We start from the raw sequence: 14878 nt of genomic DNA, 5'->3' as shown, positions 1-14878 counted from the left end.
GTGGTTGGGGTCTGTCGTCTCCCTACTTAACCAGGTGGTATTATTACGAGTGTTCTGGTTGCTTGTGACCGTCTTTCTTATTTTTTGTATAGCGAGTCTGTTTCCCAAGTGCAAGGACAGGTCCTGGTATCGGTCCTGAAGGTTCTATCTTTGCCCGGAACTAGGCCTAGTCACCTGAAGGTAGCAGCAGCAGTTAGAGCCTTTCTCGAGGATAGTGTTTTATGCTCGGTCCTAGAAGCTAGAATCAGAACTACCAACCACACCCAACTTCTCTATTGAATCTAGGTGCATTCATGGTTGATTATGTTTAATGTCGCGGAGATTTTCCCTTTACATTCTATTGATACTTGCATGGTTTTATGCATCTTCGCTAAAATAATTGATAATACACTATGATATTAAATATTTGTTTCCACATTGCTCGAAATATACATTGGTAATGTTGGTAATCTTGTGTTGAACGAGAATTTCAAATTGTTTCGTTTCTATAGTTTGAAGTAATTACTATACTTTAAAATAATTACTTTTACCGTAATTTTTTCTTATGATTGTTATAAATATCATAGATTTTATATTTGTGCATCATATGTTGGCTTTATTTTGCTTGATAGAGCTTTCACTGTAGAAAAAAAATAAATTTTTCAGCTACGAGTTATAGTTGCCAGTTAGTGAATTTCGAACGAAATCCTCTGAAATTTGTAGCTTCAGTTTTGGAACTTACTGTACCTCCCTCCAAGTAAAAGTCTATCCTATTGTTAAGACCGAAGGTTGTTCCACATATGAACAAATGACAAATTTTTAAATGAATTTGTATTTTTCATAGCTAACAAACCTGAGGTGTTAACATTAATTACCCACCTCTAGCCGCCCCTCTCATATGTCCTGGGTTGGAAGAAAGACTGGTATATTGCGGGGTATATGCCTGAGTTGCCAGATGCCACAGATTCCTTGTTTTACAATCTGTGATTGTTTTTACTGGTTTCCAGCTAGCTATGAAAAATACAAATTGATTTGAAAATTTGTCATTTTTTAGTTCCCAATGATATGTTGAAATTTTTTTGGTAGTACAGTATGTATTACTGTTTAGGCTTGGAAGAAAATCAGAGTAAGAGAAAGAAGTGCACTTTATGGCTCTGTAGTTCTGAATAATTTTTCAGTATTGTATGTATTTTTATATTTATTTTTTCATGTTCTTTAGGCAATGTGGCTAAGTAGATACTCATGGAATGCATACATTTCATAAGCTGAGATCCATTTTTATTGTGGAAGGTACTTTCTTTACAGTATATAAATTGTTATAGGAAATTACTTATGTAAATATTGGACAATTTTGGAAAATAAGATAAAATATTATGAAATCTTTAAATGCCTTTGTAAAACTCACTGCCTTACTGTATTACCATCTATCAATGGAACTGTGGTTTATAATTGTTGAAGCATACACATCTCTTAATATTCAGAGGTTAGTAAATTTTTTTAAGTACAGTACTTAGTATATTTTTTCCAGTCATCTTTTTGTATTAAGTATATTTTACTACAGTATTACTTAGTAGTTTTATCGTGAACCCAGATAACTTCTCCACTGTACCATGAGTGTTGGTTCATTTGTTATTTTATTTTGCTCCTTTTTTTTTGCAATGTACTCAAATCAAGTAAAAATCATTGCTCCCCTAAAGATGCTTCATCTTGCAAGAAGGCAGGATAATATAAATCTACCCTTTAATAGTGGTAGACCTACATCTTTAAAAGCTGAAGGTGGAAAGATTTGAGAAATAATTGAATGGGTAAGAATTCCACAATCTGAAAGTGAATCGTGTGAAAGATTGATCTGATTGGTTAACCCATAAGTTTGTAACTTCTGTATGGTTTTTCTAAGATTTTCAGGTCCTTACATCTGCCATGATACCTAAAACAAAAACCCTCAGGCAGATGTGAAGGTGCCAATCATTCTGAACCTGACTTAGGGATTTGACACTTGTTAAGCATGATTTTGATTAATTGCAACTTTTAGTAGCAGTGGGATATGTATAGCCTACTTCAGTTGAGGATTGGCCCTCATTTTCTTCATCACCTCTTCCTTCTGTCTCCATTCATTATGTCATTCCTCAGGACAAAGCTTTTAGGAACTTTTTGCTTTACATGTTATTGAGTATATATGGTTCTCTCCTATATTTAGGTATTGTTTATTGTTACGGTTACAACTCCTTAGTTTGATATGATTCTTAGGGATTCATCCTTAAAGATGTGATTACTTGTATCTTTAGAGCCTTTGGTTACATTATCTCAATCCCAGGAGTTCTCAGATGGATCCTCTTGCAATCAGTCAATTCAGGGATTTTTAGCAGCATGATCCTTCCAAAGTAGATTGGGATTTGGCCATTTGCTATGAAACAGATGCCATCAGTTCACCTCACATGGTGCACAGTAGACATTGCCCCTTTTATGTCTCTTACTTTACCTCCATTCCCACTTTCTTACATATTGCTGTACAGCCTCTATAATCTCTAACTGCAACTATGGGGATTTTTTTTAAATACTTGTACATATGTCATATAATTTCAGGGTTACTTCATTTGACCATCTTCCTGTTTTTGCTATCTTGAGAAATGAATGGCTGAAACTGTGCCAGTGCTTAGCTTTATATATTATGATTAATTCTTCTTTTTGCTTTCTTTATCAGTGAATGGCTGAAACTGTCCCAGTGCTTAGCTTTATAGCATAAATTTTGATTAATTCATTCGGCCCTCGTTTTGGGGTGGTGGTGTTAGTGCTGTTAGTGCACCACATTTATTTATGGTTCTTTGCAATGTCCCTTCAGCTGCAACTCCTTTCATTCCTTTTACTGTACCTCCATTCCTATTCTCTTTCTTCTATCTTGCTTTCCGTCCTCTCCTAACAATTGATTTATAGTACAACTGCCAGGTTTTCATCCTGTTCTCCTGTTAAGCCTTTCAAACCTTTTTGCTGTCAATTTCCATTTCAAAACTGAATGACCTTATAGGTCCCAGAACTTGGCCTCTGGTCTAAATTTAATATTCTATTGTGTTGTATTCTATTGTAATTCACTCTGTAGATAATTTTTTAATTGGGGAACGAAGACCTAGAGTATGGTACAGCATAAGTTGTACATTTGATTGAAAAAAAATTGTTTCCTTAAAACAGATGTCTGGTGGGAGCTAGTTTCTTTATGGAACTTGTAGATTTGATGAGGGTGATGGTGGGCAATCCTTTTCATTTAAGTATCATTTTTATTTGAATTTTTTTGATGTTATGAGTAGTTTGAAAGAAGAAAATTGAATGTATTTTTTTCTTAGTAAACAATGTATTTCATTTTGTTAAAGAAAGGAGGGCTTGTTCTCGTTACTGTGAAGAAGCTATACTATATGCTGAAGAGGTTCATCTTCAAATCTGTAAACTAACAATGGAGACATGGGTGAATGCTTTTTTAACTACAGAGCTACATTTTTCACTTTAGCTCTTGGGTATATGACTGTCTGTAATGCCAAAAGCATTTGTACAGAAAATGTTTTGTATATTGTGAGACATCAAAACTTTCTTTTAAAGTTTTGTAAGTTTTGTTAGTTTAACAGGAAATGGCTATGAATTTAATTTTTTATACTTTCTGTAGAATATAACTGGTAGCAGTGCATGTTTTGAATTTATTTTATCTCTCAATTTGGTAACTGTTTTGCATTCATTTGGGAAATTTGGAAGGGACAGAATATCATTGACTAAGAAGCAGAAATGTATCCAATTAGATATAGATTGCCAAATTACATGTAGACTTTGTGATATTCACAAGATCTTCATGCCTTCATGGAAAATTGGCATTTCTAGAATGGATTGAAGTTTAGAAGCATATACTGATGAGTAAGAGAGTTAGATTATGTAACCTCAACAAAAGTAATGTTACAGAAGTAGGATTTAAATTAGTACATATCTTGAAAGATCTGGAAAGAACTAAAAAGAGAATATAAGGAGAGAATAAGGCGTTGATGTTTTGTGGATTGTGTTTTTTGAGCTCAAAAGATTTTTTTCTTTATTGAAGCAGCCAAGTTTGATATTTCTTGTATGAACTGTCTCCACTAGTGAGAGATTGGCCTTGTTATATTTATGCTCCAAGAAAGTATTGCATCCTTTAGGTGTCCTTGTTTGTGGCTATGAGCTTTCTGATATGCTGTATGTGCTGTCATATTTGTTTCCATCAAGACACTTCTATCCTTGTGATCATTTGGGCAAGTTAGCTCTAACTTTTGTATTTGTTTTGTTTCAAAGTGGAGTCCTCGTCGCACATTTGACCATGTAATGTCGCCTTCCTATTCAAAAGGTTCCACTGGTAAAGAGTTTACGGTACTGTATTTAATTAACATTGTTCTCACCAAATGATTGCACTGTCTTTTCTCATCTTCTTTTAACACCTTTTATTTTCTTTGCACATTGTATTGCTTTTATTTAGCATTTCTTGTGATTTAGGATTGCAGTGAGATTTACTAGCTTTAGGCATAATTGGGTCATATAGATAGTAGTATACTGCATTTCTATATATCTGTTCAGTAGAAGGTTTTTCTTAATCATGTCATATGGTGTCTTCTCCATTTTGCTAGGCTATGAGAGCAAACCGAATAAGTGTCATTGGCTGTGAAGAAGAAATGCAGGACTTGAAAAGGCAGTTAGAGGAAGAAAGTGCCCATCGCAAACAGGTAGAGAGAGAATTAGAACTTCAAATACAAATGAAAGCAGAAAGTGAAATGGCAGCTAAGCTACTGGAAAAGGATATACATGAAAAGCAAGACACAATTATATCATTACGTCGCCAGCTTGATGATATTAAAGTCATTAACTTGGAAATGTATAGGAAATTGCAGGTAAGTTACTTTTCCTTTTTCAGTTTCTGTTTTATATTTACCTCTGACAGGTAACTGGTTAGTGGACTATATTTAGGTATTTGGTAGGAGGGCAAGAAAATGCTGATTGCTATCATAGAAGAAAATACTTTACTTTATATTAGTTAGCTTACTGTTGGTATTCAGGTGTAGCATGTTCCAGTATCACGAAAACATAACAAAGAAACAAAGTGTAAATTGTTTGAAAGTAGATTGCATCAAACTAACTTGATTGTGTGCACTTGACAAACAATTTGGGAAAATTTCGCCAATTTACGTATACGTACATATCTCATCATACATATACATTTAGTTGTCTATCAAATTTGTTTGAAGTTTAGGGGTGCTAGACCCTCGGGAAAATTGAAAATCCACAAATAATCTTTGACCCACCAAACTCATTAGTTCTGAAACTGTACAGTTTAATGATAACCATGAACTGTACCATAATTTAACATATAGTTCATTATTTGCCAAATTATCTACTTTTTGGAATACATAACAGTACTACAGTACAGTGTACCGTGGATCCCTCGTATTTGCATTCTCGAGATTCGCTGACTCACATATTTGCAGATTTCTCTATATACCGTATGTACCCATTATTCGTGGGAAATTTGCATATTCATGGTATGTTTCTATAAGAAATATTCACAAATTACTGTATTTTCATATCAGTTTCATAATTAAATACACTTTGTGATAAAACTATTTAAAAAAAAAACTGGTACTATAAGCATTTTTGGGTTTTTTTTTCTTGAGTTTGAACTAACAAAATACATAAGCAGATTTTAGCATTTTTATAGGGGTTCTAAGTATTTGTGGTTTCTAGCTATTCGTTGGGGGGGGTTCTGGAATGCATCCTCCCGCAAATCCGGGGGTTCCACTGTATTGCAGTACAGTGGTCCCCCCATATTTGTGGGGAATGCATACCAGACCCCCTGCAAATAGTTGGAACCCCTATGAAAATGCTGAAACAGCCTATTTTGTTAGTTAAAACTCAAGAAAACCCCGCTAAAAATTTTTATATACTTGGTTTTTTAATAGTTTTATCACAAAAACCAGGAATTTGTGGATATTTCTCATAGAAAAATACAGCGAATATGCGCATTTTCCGTGAATCATGCGGGGAAATATTCCCGAGAGAAATCCGCAAATGTGTCAGTCCGCGAATCCAGAGAACGTGAATACAGGGGGTCCACTGTACATACACTTAATACTATATACAGCATATGTACTAGTACAATAGTATTAACAATAGAGAGAGAGGAGAGAGAGAGAGAGAGAGAGAGAGAGAGAGAAGAGAGAGAGAGAGAGGAGAGAGAGAGAGAGAGAGAGAGAGATATATAAGTATATACTGTACCTGTAATATGATACTACAATATATACATACAATAATTTATTGAATTCACAAAACATCACCCCATTGTGAAAGTTTTACTGTAATATAAAATACAACCTGAAGTATAAGGATATGCTAATGTGTATTTACTTCCACTTGAAGTTCACACTGACACTGTAATCTTGAATGTTGATGATAATGAAAATGATTAAGCCAACACAAACACTGATCCAAATCTTACTGTATAGCATTATTATTTATTACAGAAGTAGAGGTGGACCATCAGGATTTTTACTCTCTTCATCAATAAATACATACAGGAGGAGGGTTGGGTGGTCTTGAAACCTCTGTGATGACAGGGTTGGTAGATGTGGAGGGATGGAAAAAGGGGCTGCATTTTTGTTTGTGATTTTTGGGCAATACATTTTTATTTGTTGAACGTTTTTCACTTTTATTCCTGGGCAAATTGATTTATGTGTTGTAATGGGTTCTGCTTTTTCATGTCTTCAAAAGCTGAATTATATGGTGCAGTTACTTCATCTGCCATGTATCATTAAAAGTCCATACACTGTCATAGAAATACACCATGACAATGGTGAGGTGATGCAATCCCTCTATGATATTGTCAGATTTATACTAGTTTTCTATTATTGCTTCGTCTTCATCTTGTGCTTAGGTCAGCTCCATCAACTTGCTTTCTGCTAACAGTGTGGTGGTTCAATTAAATATTGAGTTTCCCTGAGATCCATATATTCAAATTCTAAACCCCCCTTCCTTTGCCATTGTCTCAGTTTCCTTTGTTATTTCCTAGTAAGTTCTGTTGTATATCCAGTGAAGTCATAGACACATTGTGGGTAGTGCTTTCTCTAGCGTGACTTTAATGCTTCAGCTTGATAGCTTTCAGGGTTTTTTTTAAGATATTCATGGCATATGTTGTATAAATTGTCCAAATTTACATTTTCATTATTGGGATTATCAATCATCTTCCACATTAAGTATATCTCAGTTTTTCTAGACCACTGAGCTGATTAACAGCTCTCCTAGGGCTGACCTGAAGGATTAGATATTTTCACGTGGCTAGGAACCAATTGGTTACTTAGCAACGGGACCTACAGCTTATTGTGGGATCCGAACCACATCGAGAAATGAATTTCTATCACCAGAAGTAAATTTCCCTAATTTTGTGTTGGCAACTCGTCCAATGAGGAACTATCATCTTGCACAACCTGAACAATTCTCTTCATAGAGCGCTGAGGGTAATGGGCCTTAAACTTCTTATTACAGGCAGTCCCCAGTTATCGGCAGACTCGGTTAATGGTAATCCGGTTTTATGACGCTTGTCTAGCACCATAACGGGCCAAGTTTCGGTTGTCAACACCATAAGATGCCAATAATAGAGTTATGGCACCATAAAATACCTAACTCAGGTGCTATTAACCGGATGTCGGTGCCATTAACCGAAACTTGGCGCCATAAGCGCCATAAATAGCCGAGTTTCGGTTAATGGTGGTTTTTGCTTATCAGCATCCCTCCTAGAATGGAACCTCAGCTGATAACTGGGGACTGCCTACCTTGTTATTTAGAGGTGGGATTAACATGTTAGGGCAAGTAGATAAATTTGATGCCTTCTTGTTATTCTGGATGGCCAGAGGCATTGTCCAGAATCAAGGAGACCTTAAAAGGCAGTTCTTTACTGTTGAAACCACTTTCAAAAAAGTGTTAGCTGGTAGTCCATGCTTTCTAGTTATGCATCCTAAAGACTGGCGGTTGGAATTCATCTTTCTTCCATTTAGGCTCTTGGATTAGGAATTCATCTTTCTTCCATTTAGGCTCTTGGAATAGCAACTTACAAATCAAGGCTACCTTGATCACAAACCCAGTGGGTTAAGTGCAAAGCAGCAGCCTCAACCTGTCTTGTTAAGACTAGATACTTGACTTGTGGAATTTTTTTTTAATAGGGCAGAGTGGTTTTCGTTGGTATTGGTTTCCTACGCTAGTAAATGTTCTTGCTCTGTCAGTATCTTGATAGTCCAGCTGCTTCTTGGTTAACAAAAACTGCTTCTATTGTAATCTTTACATTTTGCTGTCCAAACCTCCAGCTGAAATTACCAGACTAGCCCTTGTTGGCTTTGAAGTTTGCAAAGCTAGAGCTCAAGTTTTTTTACTCTCCTTGCAGATTCTTATAACAAGCGGGCTTTTTCACAAATCAGTTTGGATCTGTTGGGATGCCTTTTTATTTCTGTCCTACACCAACAGAAAAGTAGTCATTTCTACAGAAAGACAAAGTGTTTTATAGATGATGCAGTATTTTTTCACCAGCTTGTACAGCTGTGTCAGTTGCTACTTAACTGGTGCATATGGATGCACCCCAGTGTTGACCCATTAAAGCTGCAGTGGTGGGCAATTGCAAAGGATGAGTCCACAATGCGAGAAAATCTAGCACTTTCTATGGTCTCTCAGGATCACTTTCAGTAGCACTAGGAGCTTTATGTTTTGGTTCATGATTGAATTCAAGATTTTACAGCTGTATCATGCTAAAGATCCAGGAACTGCAAAAACTAATATGTGAAACAAACATGTTAGTGAGGCTGAGAGCTGAGACAAAGATGTTGGCAAAACCTAGTGAAGCACAGAGTTCCACAGGTCTTTTGTGAACTAAAACTTAAAAAATGTAGGTAACTATTTTTATTAATGACTAAGTATTCATATTAATTTAGAAATAATATCAGGCACATGTTCTCCTGAGGTGAAACTTCATAAAAGGCTAAAAAGGGAAATCAAACATTGAGAATGATGGTAATTAAACAGATCAAAATTGAATGTAAGAATTATCTATTGCTCTACTGACTAGAATTATGGTTTGACAATGAAACCATATCTGAAAGATTTTATTTAATTTGAAGATAAAGCTTTAAAAAGATTACTAGGAGTCAGATGGCATGATGAAGTTAAAAATTATAATATAAAGGAAAATTACCTAAGAACCATATGTAGGAGAGATAATGATGTAAAGAAGATGAAGATGGCTTTACCACAGAGCAGTCAGTAAACAGGAACAGTGAGGAACCAGGAGCAAAAGACATACCTTTGATATAAGTAACTCTGCCTTCATAGCATGCAGGTCACAGATCTGCTTTGACAAGGAGGAGACTAGCAAGAAGGGAATTTTTATGGTTAAGTAAAAAAAAAACAGTCTTGAAGTTATTTTTAAGGCATCCTGGTCTGGTAAGATTTTTGAGAACTGAGAAGGTCCCACTTATGAAGTTGAAGCAATCTGTGAGGTAGCTCCTTTCAAAGTAGTGAAAGAGCAGTCTCAGATCCCTCAAGGCCATCATATGAATACCTTTGAATTCCAGCATTAGTGAGAGGACTACCGTGTAACTTGATTACAGGAATTTAAAGCTTTTTGTGTGGAGTTATAAATACTCAAGGAAAATCTACAGTCATGGGAATAGAATAGTCTCAATTGATGTCCTCATCAAACCACCAATAAAATCTCATCCTTCTCTTGGGGTGGTGAAGGCTGAGGCTTGAGGATCAGCATGAATGGATGATGATGGCTACAACAGTAACCTGCGAAAAAAATCTCATTCTCTGATGTCTCTTGAGGATGCAAGCCTCCATGCTCTTCCTTGGTTGCATCATGAAATCCAGCCTCCTGGCCACTGGTTCTGGCTGTGCTGGGCAATAAGCTGCAGATAAGGTTCAGGCTCATCAAGGAAATTTCCTTTGGGGTATGCCCCAATGTCACAATAGAACCTTGAAGACTTCCAAATAGTGACTTCTCTGATGGCATTGCCATATTTTTCTCTGCTGAGGCCATCTGCAATGTTATTTTGCCTTCTTAATCATGACCGTTGATGATTTCAACACTTGGCCTCAGCCTACATAAAGATTGCCATCACTACTTGACAGTGGTTTAGATCTTGTTCCTTCTTGGTCTCTGAGGTGGGATGTGGTTTTGAAGTTATCATTACCACCAAAACTTATTCCTTTTATTGATACAAAAATGTTTGGAGAGCCAAGGGTGCAGTCCTCAGTTCCTGGAAGTTGTGCTACTGCCTTCCAGATGAAGCCCAAAAGAGCTAGTCCCTAAATAGCTAGTTCTAAAAAAGCAAGTGCGCCATAAGAGGTAGTGCGCCATAAGAGCTAGTGTTACATAAGAGCTAGATTTTAACACTTTATTTATTATTTTCTTTGGCTTTTTTACCTGTGGTCAACCTGCACCTGAAAAATATGTAGTTAACCTTGTTCAACACTGCAAATTATTGAAGAAAATAAAGGATCCTTTCTTCTTCCTGTTCTTTGGCATCTTCCCATGTATGTATCTTCAAAATAACAGTACTATAGTTCTTCAATTTCTTGCCCCATTTGAAGATCCTCCAGTGTTTCCAGCACTCCTTCAAATCCCTGCATATATTTTTGGGGGGTAGGAATGCTAATGCAGCAGGCAATTTACATTAAAGGCGAGAGTTAGCATCAGTTACATAACTATTTGTTAGACCAGTTACTTTGAATTTTCCTCCAAATTGCTTGTGAAAGATGAAAGAAACATCCTTATACGTATCTCTATATTTTCAAAAACTAATTTGAAAGCACCCATAGTAGGTTTCTCAAAATATGTAGGAATTGTTTGGCTTTAAATTTATATTGTTATTAATAAAATCATAGTGGAACTATTTTTAATGTACTGTCACACATCCAGTGTGTAGCAGTTGCAAGTTGGTGTAGCATGGTTTTACTTGCGAATATATTAGTATTTTATGGAAATCATTGGTATCATCATAAAGTAAAAAGTTTTTTTATTCTTCCCTAGTGTGATTGTTTTAAAATCTTCAGGTAAATTGATTTCTAAGATTGATATTGATTTTGGGAAAGTAAGCTTCAATTTTGTCTTGTCTTTTTTCTTTGGATGCTTTTCCTAAGTGCATTTCTATTTGGCATACAAGATGCCATTTCAGAATCAATATTTTGGGTAGTGTTAACAATGATTGTTTGTGGAGGTGCAGGTGAACAGTAAGATTCTTCTCTTAGCATACATAAGGCAAAATTAGCTTTTTCCTGTGGCATATCAGGTGCATGTGAATTCTTTTGAGCTAAAATGACATCAGTATTATCTCTGTAATCAGCTGCAGTTGTAGCTGATTCTTTACAGCCTTTGAAAATGCATCTCCAATTTTGCATTTCCCTATTGGTTGTATTCTTCATATATGTAAATTTATCATTTATGTCGTGCGATCATTTCTTTTTTGTGACTACTATTACCTTCAAAGGGTTGTACTTTATTACCTTCATGTTGAAGGGTTGTATAATTGAAATAATTACAACCAAGATGAATAAGCAAGCACAACCAAAATGAAATTCAAATCATAAGACGACTATTGTCAAACTAAAACACACATCTTCGATTAGGTTGGATTTGCCAGTTACTACGTATGTACTACAAATATAAATGCTGATTTAAAACTAGCTATTTTGTTCCACTAGCTCTTATGGCACATTAGCTATTTTAGAAGTAGCTCTTTTGGGACTAGCTATTTTGTTGCAAAATCCTTCCTACTAGTTTTCTATTGCTTGCTGAACAAGGGGTGTACCTCCTAATTGTTTATCTGTGCTTCCATAAACAGGTCTTCTGGCTCACACGGAAATGGAAGTTCTCCTTTTTAAAAATTACTAAGCTCTTCCACTGTCAGAGATCTAGTAGCACCTACTCAGAGACTATGATAGGTTTAGCATTTGGGGCAGTCACAACCAAACAAAATTTGAGAGCTGCAGTGCAATGGAACTCATCCTAAAGTAGCTATGGGTAACAAGTTTCTATTTGGTGAGAAAATGTCTCATCATATAGTACTGCTAAAGCTTGGCTGTAGTACTTGGCTGGTGCTCAAATCTGGGTACATAAGTCTCATGACCCTGTCTCCTGAAGGAGAGATACTGCTGTGTTGATCTCCATTACCCAGATACCTGGTCTTTGTGTATGAAACCAAGTCTGACTTCTTCGTTTATTTGCAGGCCCAACATATGATTGAATGCTTGATGAGAGCTATTTTTAGGCAAAAGCAGAGCATGAAATTGAAATATCATAATGATGGACATATCCAGATATGAAAATACATATGGAGTTCTTGATTGGCTGCCTCACTGACTACTTCTGTTGGTGATCAGGTGCCAGCCTTCTATATCTCCATCACAAAACATATGACTAAAACCTTGCAATCCATTTGTCCCTGTCTGTCATCAGCTTCACTTTGTAGTTCAAGTCTTTGAAACTAATGGGGTTGCCTCTGTATGTCTTTTGGTATGATGCAGGGAGTAAATTTTTTTCCAGAAATAAGAAAGGGAGTCTGTAACCAGCACTGTCCATGTGCACTAACCACATCTCTATCTCTTATCTCATGCCACGGTCTCCAGAATATCTGAAGACTAGCCATCATTAAGAGAAGAATTGACCATGGATGGACTATGACATCATCATCTCCATCCTCCAAAAGCTGGAAATTTGGCCAATTAGCAGGATACAACTTTTTGAGGGAATAGGTGTAGTCCGGTGCTGCCTAGGTTTGCTTGAAGAAGTGGGGAGAGTATGGATGAGCTTGGCTGTAGTTGAAGGTTCCTCAGAAATTAACCCACCCAGGTTTGTTATTACTACTCTGATTACTATAAATGTTGGCTCATCAAATAATTCCTTGACCAGCTTCATCGGTAACTATTTCAAATTGAGGAGATAAGAGGTCCTACATCTTCAATGATACATCATCCTTGTATGCAGGGTTGAGGATATGCCAAGTAAATACACTTTGTTCATACACAGAGCAAACCTTCGGTCTTAACAATAGAATAATCTTCTAGCACCAGCTGGAAACCAGTGAAAAAACAATCAAAGATTGTAAAGCAAGGAATCTGTGGCATCTGGCAACTCATGCGTATACGAGGTGAAAGCTGGTCATCGACTGAACTAGGAACTTCGTGACGTGTCAGTCTTTCTTTAACTGCCTTGGAGAGTTGACTTCTGCTTTGCTCTCTTCCCCCCAAGCCGGTTGTTTGTTTCATATTTATCCAGCCCAGAAGTCCCGTGAGCATCGTTTTTAGACGGCCTTCCAAGATTCCCATGTTCATGTTCTTTTGGGACAGATGCAGATTGCAGTAGATGTGCCTCATGCCTTTTCCTCAGCTTCGTCATCGGCTTTGTTATGTGTAATGTTGGTCCGTCTCCCAAGGGGATATTGTCCCTTCAGGGAGAAAGGGGGCCAGCTACATTTTGTTCTTTAATATTTTACATTTGTTATATTGAAGATAGTATTTTGAAAACATATGTATTATGACATTAATGTTTTATATATCTTTGGTTTTATCTAGTTACACATTTTTTGCGAATGTGGTAATGTTTTAGTCTTTCATAATTTGTGTGTTAGGAGTTCGTGTTGCAGACAAGGTTTTTCTGCTCGGATTCGGCTGTCTAGTATAGGAGTATTCCTACACTTCAACATGAATTTTAATGGTGTACAATCCCCAACTGCATTCTTCCTGTATGCTTGCAGAACCAGTCATGATTGCTGTCTGATCTCTTTCCCATCATTTTGGAGGAGGAGGGGCATGAGTCGTACGACTCACTCCTTTCCCTTTATCCTTACAAATAAATATAATTCTTTTTGCACCCACAAGATGGAAGATATCATCTCTCCTGAAGGAGAGAGCATGTTATTTGTTTCTTTACAGGCTCTTCAGTTGTCAGCCCTGCTTCTCGCCTGGAAGTCTGGCAAGTGGTTGAGTTCTTAGCCCAGCCTAACTAGTTTAAAGCTATCTTAACCTAGCCTAAGTGGTTGAGTTCTTAGTCTAGCAAGTAGTTGAGTTCTTAGCCTGGCAAGTCGTTGAGTTCTTAGCCTGCCCTACCCTAGCTAATCGAACCTGCCTTATTAACTATCTTAGCCTAGCAAGTTCAAATCTACCTTAACCATCTTCCTAGCCTAAGTAGTCAAGTTCTTGACCTTGCAAGTAGTTAGGTTCTTAGCCTAGCTTAATGTAGTCTAGTTAGTTCAAACCTTCCTTTCCATCTTAGCTCAGCCTAAGTGGTTGAATTTTTGCATAACAAACCTAAGTGGATAAGTTTTTAGCCTAGCCTATCCTAGATTGTTGAAACATATCTCTCCATCTTATCCTAGCCTAAGTGTTGGAGTTCTTAGCCTAGCTCAGCTGGTTTGAGCTTACGTTTTTTGGGGCATACTCTTCAAATTCCCAAATGTTCTTCTGCTTGCTTCTGCAAGATTTTCCTATTCTTCAAGAGTTCAGGATTAGGTTGGGTTTGATTCCTAGCCTAACCCACCTTCTCATCAGAGTAACTAGATCAGTAATGTAACTCATATCTGGTGTTCATATCTCCGAAGTAGTTAAGATCCATGTTATTTCTGTGATGCATTGCTCAGGAATGCCATCATGGTAGTTTCTTAGTCAAAGTTGTGGGTGTCCTATCATCATAGGACGTCTCCTCTGATGAGTAGCATACTGATCGTATATCATCATAAGGGATCACCTCATAGAACGACGTCTTCTCTGTTGAAAATGCACGTTTCCTGGGCAGCTCAAGGACTTCTCCCTGGTCTACAGTGCAGTTACTTTGACAATGCACAAGTTGAGAGTAGGATATTTGGAACATATC

At 36.8% G+C, this 14878-nt stretch overlaps 2 protein-coding genes across 8 annotated transcripts in view; one reads left to right on the top strand and one right to left on the bottom strand.

Moving 5' to 3' along the window:
* The window catches only part of LOC135221001 (glutamate dehydrogenase, mitochondrial-like), a 452434-nt gene that overhangs the window by 162985 nt on the left and 274571 nt on the right, over positions 1-14878 (bottom strand). The window lies entirely within an intron of this gene.
* Positions 1-14878, top strand: part of LOC135221000 (RUN and FYVE domain-containing protein 2-like) — a 115362-nt gene that overhangs the window by 51498 nt on the left and 48986 nt on the right. For 5 of the 7 annotated variants that reach the window (XM_064258708.1, XM_064258709.1, XM_064258707.1 and 2 more), the window contains exons 8-9: positions 4276-4350; positions 4605-4865. In XM_064258708.1, the coding sequence (XP_064114778.1) occupies positions 4276-4350; positions 4605-4865 (336 nt within the window). The remainder of the gene's footprint in view (positions 1-4275; positions 4351-4604; positions 4866-14878) is intronic. The other 2 variants (XM_064258711.1, XM_064258710.1) reach the window with 1 other exon arrangement.

Source organism: Macrobrachium nipponense, chromosome 2 (genome assembly GCF_015104395.2).
Source record: "Macrobrachium nipponense isolate FS-2020 chromosome 2, ASM1510439v2, whole genome shotgun sequence".
In the NCBI taxonomy this organism is placed as follows: Eukaryota; Metazoa; Arthropoda; class Malacostraca; order Decapoda; family Palaemonidae; genus Macrobrachium; species Macrobrachium nipponense.
This window is presented reverse-complemented; position numbering and strand designations above follow the sequence as displayed.